Below are 13,175 nucleotides of genomic sequence, written 5' to 3'. Positions count from 1 at the left end.
GATGCACACACATGCACACCACACACTTGTAGATGCACACACACACATACACATGCAGATGCACGCAGACACCCTAACGCCCACATGCAGGCGCACACATACCCACACAAAGATGCACACATATAGATACAGACTCACACAGAAATGCACACACACACACACACACACACACACACACACACACACACACACACACACACACACACACACACACACACACACACACACACACACACACACATGCAGTTGCACAGACACACACAGTTGTCATATGAAGCGATGCTGAACATATGTGTGTCTGGTGAATCTGTGGGGCCCCTCGGTGATGATCATTAAAGTATAACTGTGTCATGGGTCTGATGACGTGTCTTCCCTCATCTCTTCTTCTCTCCTCACACAGGAACTGCTTTCAGACGGCCAACTTCTACTCAGAGGACAACATGCTGCCTAAAGCCACGTCCGTCCCATCCACACCTGTGATCCTGGCTACAGGTGACACAGACAGACAGACGGACAGACGGACAGAACCACAGACAGACAGAACCACAATCAGACGGTCAGACTGAACCACAATCAGAAAGACAGACAGACAGACAGACAGACAGACAGACAGACAGACAGAACCACAATCAGACGGACAGACAGAACCACAATCAGAAAGACAGACAGACAGACAGACAGACAGACAGACAGACAGACAGACAGACAGACAGACAGACAGACAGAAACACAATCAGACAAACAGACAGAACCGCAATCAGACAAACAGAAAGAAAGAACAACATACAGACAGACACACACACACGCACGCACGCACGCACGCACGCACGCGCGCGCACACACACACTTTGTCAACCACAATTCAAAGTGTTTTTTAACAAACGTTTTTCTGAACTGCTTGTGACTCTCCTGCCCCCGCCTCCTTCCCGCGTCAGATGGCCACGAGCCAATGACGGTGAAGCAGTTTGTGAAGCACGTGCTAGAGCTCCACGCCTCCAACACCTTCCCCCAGGAGTTTGAGGTACGCGCCAATCTGGGTAGAATGTAGAACCAATCTAGATCTGTGTGTTCTAAGTTGATTCTACTTCATTAACCTGAACGTAGACGTAGTTAATGTAGAAGCAACCTCGCTCTGTTCTACGTTGATTCTACTTCATTAACCTGAACGTAGACGTAGTTAATGTAGAAGCAACCTCGCTCTGTTCTGCGTTGATTCTACTTCATTAACCTGAAAGTAGATGTAGTTAATGTCGATGTAGTTAATGTAGAAGCAACCTCGCTCTGTTCTGCTTTGATTCTACTTCATTAACCTGAACGTAGATGTAGTTAATGTCGATGTAGTTAATGTAGAAGCAACCTCGCTCTGTTCTACGCTGATTCGACTTCATCAACGTGAATGTTGACGTAGTTAATGTAGAAGAGATATCGGTCTGTGTCTTTCTTGGCTTTCTGTTTTCATTGGTGTTATTATTTTGTGGTTGTTAGTTTGAGGCATTATTAATTAATTTCTGTATGTATTCATGTTATATGAAAAAAAAAGAAGATTTGAGTCAGCTCACTTAGTTTAAAACCTATGGCAATGGGCTGGGCGGCTCACGAGTCATTGACATTGTAATGCAGGGACAACTCATTCGAGCACTGATTAAAACAAGTTGTTATTTTTGGTTTGTGTTTAATAAGTGTCCTTGAGACTACTTTAGGCACCTTGTGTAACTGAATGTAAAGCAACATGGGTATGTACAGTCGGCAATAGGTTCCAATAAAGTATATAAATAAATGGCCGAGGCAAATTAATTAATTAATTTAGGTTTACAACCCTTATATGGAACAAAATAACACCAATTATTTGTGACCCCATGGGGACCGTATCACTCTCAAGGTTGAGCTCTCACAGCTGAAACTTCCTCGAGTGAAACTTCACAATAAAAGTTTCTTTATATCATTCAGCGTGTTGTACCCCCTTGACCAAACTGCAATGTTGGGGGTAAGGCGAGGAACTGAATATCAATAGCCCAGAAACGAAGAAGAGTGCTTGTTTAATGTTTAGTGTACAACCCTAGCTTAGTCGTAGTATCAGTAGTGTGTACTAGTTGTCACAATGTGTATCTATACCCATCCACGTACCTGCACTGACCCCTCTGTCTGTCTGTCTGTCTGTCTTGTCTGTCTGTCTGTCTGTCTGTCTGTCTGTCTGTCTGTCTGTCTGTCTGTCTGTCTGTCTGTCTGTCTGTCTGTCTGTCTGTCTGTCTGTCTGTCTGTCTGTCTGTCTGTCTGTCTGTCTGTTTGTTCTGTCTGTTCTGTCTGTTCTGTCTGTCTGTGTGTCCTGTCTGTCTGCCCAAATTCATGTCTATGTCTCTCCATCTGTCTTACATTTCCTCTCCCCCCCCTGTTCACTTCCCTTACCATCCCTGACCCCTTGACCCCTGACCCCACCACCACCACCACCACCACCACCGTCACCACTGTGCCCTTCTGCATCCTCCTGTCGTCTTCCATTAGATTGTCACCCAGGCCTACGAGGTAAGCCCCGCCCCCTTCCCCCGTCCCCCCTTGCCCTCCCCCCTCCCCCCCACTACACATGTAGTCTCTGTGTTTCTTTGTCCTATTTTAGTTACTGTGCTAGAAAGAAATCACAATATAATTAATCTGAATTTTGGAAGTTTGACGTCACGAATCTGCGATGACACAGCCTCAGGAACTGACCGTTGAATAATAAATAATAATGCCTCGATTTAGGGATTCAGGGGTTCAAATTCAAACATTATTTTTGTACATCATTTAAAGAACTTATTAGTCTGGATATATTCTTCCACAAGGTAGCTTGCATGCGATGCGTATTAAAAAAACATAATGAAATCATCTGTTGTTAAAGTACACCCATCCCTACCACAGTGATGAGCCGCATGGTGGCGCCACAGTAGCGTCAATCACATACTCTTACTCTCTCTCTCGACCTTAAAGGTAGGGTAGGCAATTTATTTTCGAAGCATTTTTTTTCCATATTCTGTGAAATACTCTTTAAATCCTCCCAACAGTCAAAGACGCAAATGCTCTGACAAAAAAAAAGTATAGAATCAAGTGTCTGTGGCTGTCTGATTGCCTTCCCTAGCTTTAAGTCTTTTGGATTGGTTTTATGCTGGTTTCACCTTGAATTGTGTGTATGTGCAATGAACTTGGTTTCATTTGTGTGTGTGTGTGTGTGTGTGTGTGTGTGTGTGTGTGTGTGTGTGTGTGTGTGTGTGTGTGTGTGTGTGTGTGTGTGTGTGTGTGTGTGTGTGTGTGTGTGTGTGTGTGTGTGTTGCAGGAGGTGCAGGCGTGCACAGTGGAGATGGGCATTAGCACTGAGAGCTCCAACCATCCAGACAACCGCAGCAAGAACCGTTACATCAACATACTGGCCTGTAAGAGCAGCTTAACATGAATCAATGTGTCAAAACCACCACTACAGTACAGTAGTCCACTACATGAACATACTGGCCTGTTAGAGCAGAGTTTAAAATGCATGGCCTATAAGAGCACTTTTACAGTAAAGTATAGCCTGTAGGAACAATATGTATCACTACTTATAATCCCAAGTACTAATACTGATGTGATCCAGGTGTTAGTCAAACTATTTTCGTCCCATATAACTCGTTGAGTTATGTTTTCAATTAGAAATTGAAAAGTTAATTGAGATCCGTGTCATCACATCCTGTTTTAACCATGACTCCCCCCCCTGTCCAACCCACGACATCACCCCCTTGTTGTGCAGACGACCACAGCCGAGTGAAGCTGTGCAGCGGTCAGGACCGAGACGGCCGGGCCGGGGATTACATCAACGCCAACTTTATCGACGTGAGTCACTGTTACAAAGGGGGGGAGGGGAGGGGAGGAGAGGAGAGGAGAGGAGGGGAGGGGGGAGGAGAGGAGAGGAGGGGAGAGGAGAGGAGAGGAGAAGAGAGGAGAGGAGAGGAGAGGAGAGGAGAGGGGGGAGAGGGGAGGAGAGAGGGGAGAGAGGAGAGGAGAGGAAGGGAGAAAAGAAGAGAGGGGAGGAGGGGAGAGGAGAGGGGAGGAGAAGGAGAGGGGAGAGGTGAGGGGAAGTAAGGGGACAGGAGAGGAGTGGAGCTGAGGGGAGGGGAGGGGAGGGGAGGGAAGGAGAAAAGAGGGGAGCTGGAGGGGAGAGGAGAGTAGAGGAGAGAGGAGAGGAGGAGGAAGGACATAAAGAGATGTGGGGTGACGTGAAAGGATGGGGGTGGAAATGAGAGGTGAGAGGAGGGGAAGGTAGCAGAGATAAGAGAGGGGAGTTGAGTTGAAATGTGATGAGATGAGGGGAAGGGAGGATGAGCGGTGAGGGGAGGGGAGCTGAGAGGAGGAGAGGGGGGGTAAGATAAGATAAGGGAACAAGGTGTTTTATCCATCCTCAGTCCTTCTCACTGGCCTGACGTGGTTGACCTGGTGCTGTGTAAACAAAGCCGCTGACCTCTGACCTCTGGTCCGCTGGGTGTCTGTGGGGGTGGGGGTGGGGGGGGGGGGGGGGTAGGGCTGCGAGCGGAGCCGGGCCTACATCGCCGCCCAGGGGCCGCTGAGATCGGGCCGGGAGGACTTCTGGAGGATGGTCCTGCAGCAGAACATCGGCGTGGTCGTCATGATCACCAACCTCAAGGAGAAGGGCCGGGTAGGAGAGCCCGGGACACGGACACACACGCTTACGTACGCACGCACATGCACGCGCACACACGAAGCACGCACGCACGCACGCACACGCACGGACGCACACACACACCCACGGACGCACACGCACAGAAATACGCACACACTCGTATACACGCACGCAAACACGGACGGGCGAAAACACGTCCGCACGCATCTCAAGGCCCGCCTCCCCCTGACGTCACTTCCTGTGCGCTTCCTGTTTCCTGCGCAGACCAAGTGTGAGCAGTACTGGCCGGAGGAGAACCAGGAGGAGTACGGGCCCTACCAGGTGACCCTGAGGAGCACCCAGACCCTGGCCTACTACACCGTCAGGACCCTGGGGGTCAGGGACACCGGCGCTAAGGTACACACGCACACACACACACACACACACACACACACACACACACACACACACACACACACACACACACACACACACACACACACACACACACACACACACACTTCAATTCTCAGACATATACCTGCTTTATACTTTATACTTTTTTTATATTTCTCTCTGGTCTCTGGTCTCTGGTCTCTCTCTCTCTGTCTCTCTCTCTCGCTCTCTCGCTCTCTCTCGCTCTCTCTCTCTCTCGTCCCCCCCCTCCCCCCCAGGTGTGTCAGAAGGGCATGTCCGAGCACACGGTGGTCCAGTTCCACTACACCCAGTGGCCGGACATGGGGGTCCCGGAGTACAACCTGCCCGTCCTCTCCTTCATCAGGGCCTCCGCTGGGGCCCGCACCAAGGACATGGGGCCCCTCCTGGTGCACTGCAGGTGGGCCCCGGGGACCGCCTGTGGGTGTGGGACTGGTTGTGTGTGTGTGTGTACGTGTGTGTGTGGGACTGGGCGTGTGTGTGTGTGTGTGTGTGTGTGTGTGTGTGTGTGTGTGTGTGTGTGTGTGTGTGTGTGTGTGTGTGTGTGTGTGTGTGTGTGTGTGTGTGTGTGTGTGGTATTGAGGGACCTGGTGTGTGTGTGTTGGTGAGGGATTGTGTATGTGTTTGTGTGTGTGTGTTGTGTGGGACCAGGTGTGTGTGTGTGTGTGTGTCCGGCAGAGGGCTGTTGATACCACTGGTGAGATTATACATCTGAAAAAGGAAACGTAAAATATGCAGTGCAAAGAGTTTTCAAGTTCATCCCACTATTCTGTGTGTGTGTGTGTGTGTGTGTGTGTGTGTGTGTGTGTGTGTGTGTGTGTGTGTGTGTGTGTGTGTCTGTGTGTGTGTGTGTGTGTGTGTGTGTGTGTGTGTGTGTGTGTGTGTGTGTGTGTGTGTGTGTGTAGTGCTGGGGTGGGCCGGACCGGGGCCTACATCGTGATTGACAGCATGCTGCAGCAGATCCAGGACCAGGGGACGGTCAACGTGCTGGGCTTCCTGAAGCACGTCAGGACCCAGCGCAACTTCCTGGTGCAGACCCAGGTAACGCACACACACACACACACACACACACACACGCCTGTGCACATGCATACGGACACACACATGCACATGCGAACGCACACACGTGCAAACACCCACACACACACACACACACACACACACACACACACACACACACACACACACACACACACACACACACACACACACACACACACACACACACACACACACACACACACACACACAGGGATAAATGCATGACTATGACTATAGTTATATCTATCATAGTAGGCATGTACACTCTTACCTCCAAACCCTACTGAAAACAAACGTAGGTATAAATGCACACTTCCTGACATTCTTTCTTTCTTTCTTTCTTTCTTTCTTTCTTTCTTTCTTTCTTTGTTATTCTGTCTCTATCGCTGGCTTCTAATTCTCTCTTCTCTCTCTCCCTCTCCCTCCCTCTCTCTCTCTGTCTCTCTCTCTCTCTCTCTCTCTCTCTCTCTCTCTCTCTCTCTCTCTCTCTCTCCCTCTCCCTCTCCCTCTCCCTCTCTCTCTCTCTCCCTCTCTCTCTCCAGGAGCAGTATGTGTTTATCCACGATGCTCTGGTCGAGGCCATCCTGAGCAGAGAGACCCTGGTGACCTCTGACCTCCTGCACGCCTACGTGTCGCGGCTTCTGATCCCGGGGCCCGCGGGCCGCACGCGCATGGACAAGCAGTTCAAGGTGTGTGCGTGTGTGTGTATTTGTGTGTTTGTGGTCATGCACACATGTGTGTAATGATAAACTGAAGTACGTACTTTCTCTTTCTTTCATGTTTTTTTGTGATGATTGAATATTTATAAAGTTGTATTGATCTTCTAAAGCCAGTGAGCCCACTGATTCAGAAGGAATACGAACACTATGTGATTTAGAAATCACATAGTGTCATTATGTGATTGGGAGTTTTAGGAAGGGGGGGTGTGTTATCACCATGGTTACGACCCACGCCAACTTTATGATACATTTTAGCACAGTCGTTATGTAACTGTTATGAGCGTTATAAAAATCTATGTTGTACATGAAATCCACCACACACGGTAGCGTTGTACTATAGGTGTCTGGGAAGCCTTACCCTCGGACGTGGGTATTAAATTACTACGTTTACGATTGTATAAGTCAAATGACCATTTTTAAGACAAAAGAAAGTTTTGGGTTTCAATGACTCTTAAAGGTATCTGCGCTCTGCCTCACTATTTGTGTTGTGTTGTGTGTGGTGTCGTGTTGTGTTGTGCGTCGGTGCAGCTGATCAGCCAACGCCAGGCCCGACACGCAGACTACAGCACGGCCCTGAAGGACGAGAACGCAGACAAGAACAGAGCCAGGGCCCTGATGCCTGGTGAGGACACACACACACACACTAAGACACGCACACACACAGACACATAAACATACACACATACACACACACACATGCACTCACGCACACAAACACACACTCAAAAACACACACATGCAAAAATGCACGCAAATACACAGACTCAATCATGCAAATACACACCACACACACAAACATGTCAATAAAAATTAACTCACACACACACACATGCAAAAACAGAAACTCACACGCACCCATGCAAAAATACATTAACTCACACTCACTCACTCATTCACACACACGCATGCACTCACTCACACACACACATGCAAACAGAAAACAGACAGACACATGCACAGACCAACAAGGTTTCCATCATCCTACATGTCCTTGAGTAATATTTCCTGACCCCTGAACTCTGACCCCCAGTGGAGCGCTCCAGAGTGTGTCTGACGGCGTCCGAGTCCAACGCCACGGGCTACATCAACGCCTCCTACGTCATGGTGAGCCCCGCCACACCCAATCAGAGCGCCTCGCTGTTAATAGGCCAACCAATCAGAGATGTGACCGCTGTCGCTTTAAACCAGCCAACCAATCAGAGATGTGACCGCTGTCACTTTAATTCAGCCAACTAATCAGAGATGTGAACAATGTCGCTTTAAATCAGCCAACCAATCAGAGATGTGAACACTGTTGATTTAAATCAGCCAACCAATCAGAGATGTGAACACTGTTGCTTTAAATCAGCCAACCAATCAGAGATGTAAACATTGCACGGTTCAGCTCTCTATGAAGGAACAAAGTTTGCTCTCAGTCTCACTTTTAAATCATGTAAGATGAAAGTGAAAGTAAAAAGCTAATCTACTACATTGAATTCAACTGGACCCAATAAAACAGCATGTGTCCTTGTGTGTACGTGTGTCCTCTTGTGTGTGCTTGTGTCCCCGTGTGTGTGTGTGTGTGTGTGTGTGTGTGTGTGTGTGTGTGTGTGTGTGTGTGTGTGTGTGTGTGTGTGTGTGTGTGTGTGTGTGTGTGTGTGTGTGTGTGTGTCCCTGTGTGTGTGTGTGTCCACAGGGCCGGTACCACAGTAAGGAGTTCATCGTGGGCCAAGACCCTCTGAGCAGCACCGTGGCCGACTTCTGGACCATGATCTGGGAGCACAGCGCGCACACGGTGGTCTCCCTACCGGACCCCCATTCAGTGGTCTCTGTACCGGACCCCTACACCCAGGTCAAAACAAGCAAACGAGAGTAGTGAGTTTAACATGTGTCATATTCCACTTTGTCTGATTGGATAGGGTCTAACTGGCTTTGTGTTATGCATTTCAGGGGGATGGGGAGGTAGCCTGTGTCTATTGGCCAATTAAGGACCAGCCAATGAGCTTTGAGGGTCTCATTGTGTCGTTCTCGCGGGAGGAGCATTTATCTCTGACCAACGACGAGAAGATTCTAGTCCAGGACTTTATACTGGAGTCCTCACAGGTAACACACACGCACACACACACACACACTCACTCACTCACTCACTCACTCACTCACTCACTCACTCACTCACTCACTCACTCACTCACAGACTAACACACTCACTCACTCACTCACTCACAGACTAACACACACACTAACAGACTAACACACACACAAACACAGAAAAACACATATAACCCACATACACAGAACACACACAGAAAGAACAAACACACAGACACACAGATCAAACACACACCCACACACACACACACGCAGAAAGACACACAGAAACACAATCAAAAGACAAACCCATTTTCAGAAACACACGCTCACACACACGGCCTCCTGATGTCTTCCTCTCCGTCCGGGGACAGAGCGACGGCGTGCTGGAGGTGAGGCGCTACAGCGCCACCTGCTGGCCCAATCCCGACGGACCAATCAGGAGCAGCTTTGAGCTGGTGGCCGCCGTCCGGGAGCACAGCGCCAACACGGCCGGGCCCACCGTGGTGCACGACCCGTGAGTACCCCCGCGTGTGTGACCTGGGGGAAAAGGGTGTGTGTGTTATTGTGCGTGTGTTTGTTTTTGTGTCCATCCCCTGTGTTTTGTGTGTGTGTCTGTGTATGTGTATGTGTTTGTGTCTAACGTGTGTGTGTGTGTTAATGTTAATGTGTGTGTGTGTGTGTTTTTAATGTTCTCAATGTATGTGTGTAGACAAATATGTGTCTAACGTGCGTGCGTCTGTATTTTTGTTTTTAATTTGTGTGTGTTCGTGTGTGTGTGAGTTTATATCTGCCTAACGTGTGTGTGTGTGTGTGTGTGTGTGTCTCTGTGTGTGTGTGTGTGTGTGTGTGTGTGTGTGTGTGTGTGTGTGTGTGTGTGTGTGTGTGTGTGTGTGTCTCTGTGTGTGTGTGTGTGTGTGTCTCTGTGTGTGTGTGTGTGTGTGTGTGTGTGTGTGTGTGTGTGTGTGTGTGTGTGTCTCCAGGCTGGGGGGCCCCACCTCGGGGCTGTTCTGCGCCCTGTCCTCGCTGTCCTCCCAGCTGGAGGAGGACGCCGCGGTGGACGTGTACACCGCCGCCCGCATGACCAACCTGAGGAGGCCGGGGGTCTTCAACGACCTGGTGGGGGGCGCACACACACACGGGGAAACACACAAACACACAAACACTAACGAACACGGGGAAACACACAAACACTAACGCACACGCAGATACAGACACACACATAGAAACACACTCACGCACACGCACACACACATGTGGAAACACATAAACGCACGCGCACAAACACACAAACACCAACGCACACGCAGATGCACGGACACACACACTTAGAAAAACACACACACATAGAAACACACTCTCACGCACACGCACGCACGCGTGTAAATACACAAATGCGCGCAAGCACACAACCAAACACACACACGTACACGCACTCATAGATACACGGACACATACACACGTATAGAAAAACACACACACATAGAAACACACACTCACGCACACACACACACGCATTTAATTACACAAACGCGCGCACGCACACAAACAAACACTTACAGTCACGCACACACACACAGAGATGCACGGACACATACACACATATAGAAAAACACACACGCATAGAAACACAAACACATAGTAACATACGCACACACACACACACACACACACACACACACCAGATTACTATAGCGATATTTATCTAGCTGTATTTTGAAACCTGGTTGCGCAACAGGGCGAAAACATTGAGTTTGGATTGCCGGCCTTGACTGTTCAACCTCACGTTGGTCCTTTCCTCCCCCCTCCGGCCCCTCTCTACCCCAGGAGGGCTACCAGTTCCTGTACCGCTCCGTGCTGAGCCTGGTCAGCAGCCAGGAGGACCAGAAGACCCTCCGCTCCCCCGAGACCAACGGCTCCCTGCCGCTGGGGACCACCGCCAGCATGGCCGAGAGCCTGGAGTCCCTGATGTAGAGCCTGGAGTAGAGCCTGGAGTAGAGACTGGAGTCCCTGATGTAGAGCCTGGAGTCCCTGATGTAGAGCCCGGAGTCCCTGATGTAGAGCCTGGAGTAGAGCCTGGAGTTCCTGATGTAGAGCCTGGAGTCCCTGATATAGAGCCTGGAGTCCACGATGCAGAGCCTGGAGTAGAGCCTGGAGCTCCTGATGTAGAGCCTGTAGTCCCTGATGTAGAGCTTGGAGTCCCTGATGTTGAGCCTGAAGTCCATGATATAGAGCCTGGAGTAGAGCCTGAAGTCCCTGATGTAGAGCCTGGAGTCCACGATGTAGAGCCTGGAGTAGAGCCTGGAGCTCCTGATGTAGAGCCTGGAGCTCCTGATATAGAGCCTGGAGTACCTGATGCAGTTCCAGGCGGAGCTCCACTACTTATAGAGGAGGAGCGCTGATCATCAAACAGGTTAAAGCTGCTGTAGGTAAGAGTGGACAGTTGGGAAGAGAGAGAGAACGGAAAAGAGCGGAAGAGTGAGGTTCTGAAAATAGACGCCCTCTCTCTGCTCCCTCCCTATAGATTTACGCCAATGAGGGATGTTGTGTTTCACACACCTGTGATTGACAGGCAAGATGAACTCACCGCACCAATCAAGGAAGAGATGCCCTGATTGGTCAGAAATTAGGGGAAATGGTCTAAAATGTAGGTCTCGTTCAGAGGCCGACAAAGTCAACAAGTACCGATATTCTCACCAAGCCTTTCAGTCCCTAACAGCTGACGGTTGGCTAGGCCACTTTAAAAAAATTATTCTGATAATATCACCTCTTAGGTCTTACCTACAGCACTTTTCATAAGTACGCTCACACGCACAATCGCGGTACCTACGCATGCTATGTCTGGGGACGATGCATGTTTACATATAACAGATACAATTATACTAGGAATTATTTGATTAAACTAAGCATTAGTTGAAAAACGTATTCAACTTGGCAGCACAGTGAGCATCCTAAGGGCAATGAGCTGCTGGCTAGCATGAGGAGGCTAAACCACGCAGCTAGGTTACATTTGCCTTTAAATGAACCATCGCTATCGTTGGTGGGAATTATTATTCATATTATTAGTATTGTTATGCTTTTGACTGTTATGTTTGAGCAGTTTAGCTGCTCGGCCTACGCATAATAATATCAATAATACCAATACATAATAATAATAGTTATAATATTAATAATAATGATGATAATAATAATACTAGATAGGGGACTAAACAAAGAATAGTTTTAGCTTGAGTTACAATTATTGAAATAAGTGAACCAAAGAAAAAAAAAGTATTTTAAAGGGGTATTACGGCATCTATGCGAAAACCTATAGCGACCCTGCCGAGGTAGAACCCAGGGGGGTTCTGGGAAACGGTCGGTTGCGTCAGGCACAGCCCATTGTCCACTGTGCCTTCCCCATCTCACCTCCACACACCTCGAGTGGTTTGAAGTTCGCGCAAGAAAAACTGCAACTATAAGCCCACTAGATTACAGAGCTGCGATGTTTTGGCCGCTGACTGTTTCGCTGTAACTTTGTTATTTCTGAGATTAGATTTTTTTCGATGTTACGGCTAATGCATCTTAAAAAAATAACCGTAGAGCTGAGCAAAAGCGTACAGATACGATTAAACGAGAAATCACCTGCAAACTGTGAATGCTCTCGAAGCGTGTAATATTCAATTTATTGTCGTACACGACCGGGAAATAAATGAGTCGCCAAATGTTGTGGTCACTGAATTTATACTAAGCCATCGTTGTAAATAAGATAAGTTACATGGACAGCCATAGAGACAGCATTCCTCCCTGCGACCGGTTTAATCTAGGACCCGATTTCTCGGTCCGTCCGTTGTTGTTTTACTGTTTTCGTCTGTGATTTTACAAACGAACTGTTTGTACGTTTTGTTGGAGAAATCCTATAGTTTTACGAGAATGCTTTTGGGAATGCTTTGTATTTACTGATCCTATGTTTCTATGTTTCGATTAAGCGGTACATTTTTGGTCAGAAAGCCTTTTTAACGATTCTGTGTGTGAAAGGAAGGTCCGATATAACATTTGTGTAAATAACCCTGGATCTATGGGGAGGCCAAACTTCTGTTTATATACTAGCTACTATATTTCTATTTTAATACGAAGATGATTTTTTAGTCATTTACAACGATATATATATAACAGTGTTTTATAATTTTAGCCTATCAAATATTGATTATATGATATAAACAATTGAATTATCCTTTTTTTTCTATGTGTTTTGAACACAGGAGAACTTTAATGTGTCTCTTGTCAAACTATGAAAAGGCACGGTATGTTTATAGTGA

At 48.1% G+C, this 13,175-nt stretch overlaps 1 protein-coding gene across 4 annotated transcripts in view; it reads left to right on the top strand.

The window, feature by feature from the left end:
- Positions 1 to 13,175, top strand: part of ptprz1b (protein tyrosine phosphatase receptor type Z1b) — a 61,614-nt gene that overhangs the window by 48,393 nt on the left and 46 nt on the right. For 2 of the 4 annotated variants that reach the window (XM_030355269.1, XM_030355267.1), the window contains exons 15-31: positions 401 to 492; positions 936 to 1,021; positions 2,500 to 2,520; positions 3,305 to 3,401; positions 3,752 to 3,834; positions 4,520 to 4,654; positions 4,904 to 5,035; positions 5,293 to 5,453; positions 5,959 to 6,094; positions 6,637 to 6,783; positions 7,342 to 7,435; positions 7,844 to 7,917; positions 8,489 to 8,644; positions 8,743 to 8,895; positions 9,255 to 9,397; positions 9,864 to 9,999; positions 10,708 to 13,175. The exon at positions 10,708 to 13,175 is cut by the window's right edge and continues 46 nt beyond it. In XM_030355269.1, coding sequence (XP_030211129.1) covers positions 401 to 492; positions 936 to 1,021; positions 2,500 to 2,520; positions 3,305 to 3,401; positions 3,752 to 3,834; positions 4,520 to 4,654; positions 4,904 to 5,035; positions 5,293 to 5,453; positions 5,959 to 6,094; positions 6,637 to 6,783; positions 7,342 to 7,435; positions 7,844 to 7,917; positions 8,489 to 8,644; positions 8,743 to 8,895; positions 9,255 to 9,397; positions 9,864 to 9,999; positions 10,708 to 10,854 — 1,993 coding nt within the window. In that variant the 3' untranslated portion in view covers positions 10,855 to 13,175. The remainder of the gene's footprint in view (positions 1 to 400; positions 493 to 935; positions 1,022 to 2,499; positions 2,521 to 3,304; positions 3,402 to 3,751; positions 3,835 to 4,519; positions 4,655 to 4,903; positions 5,036 to 5,292; positions 5,454 to 5,958; positions 6,095 to 6,636; positions 6,784 to 7,341; positions 7,436 to 7,843; positions 7,918 to 8,488; positions 8,645 to 8,742; positions 8,896 to 9,254; positions 9,398 to 9,863; positions 10,000 to 10,707) is intronic. The other 2 variants (XM_030355268.1, XM_030355270.1) reach the window with 2 other exon arrangements.

Source organism: Gadus morhua, chromosome 4, assembly GCF_902167405.1.
Source record: "Gadus morhua chromosome 4, gadMor3.0, whole genome shotgun sequence".
Classification (NCBI taxonomy): domain Eukaryota; kingdom Metazoa; phylum Chordata; class Actinopteri; order Gadiformes; family Gadidae; genus Gadus; species Gadus morhua.
This window is presented reverse-complemented; position numbering and strand designations above follow the sequence as displayed.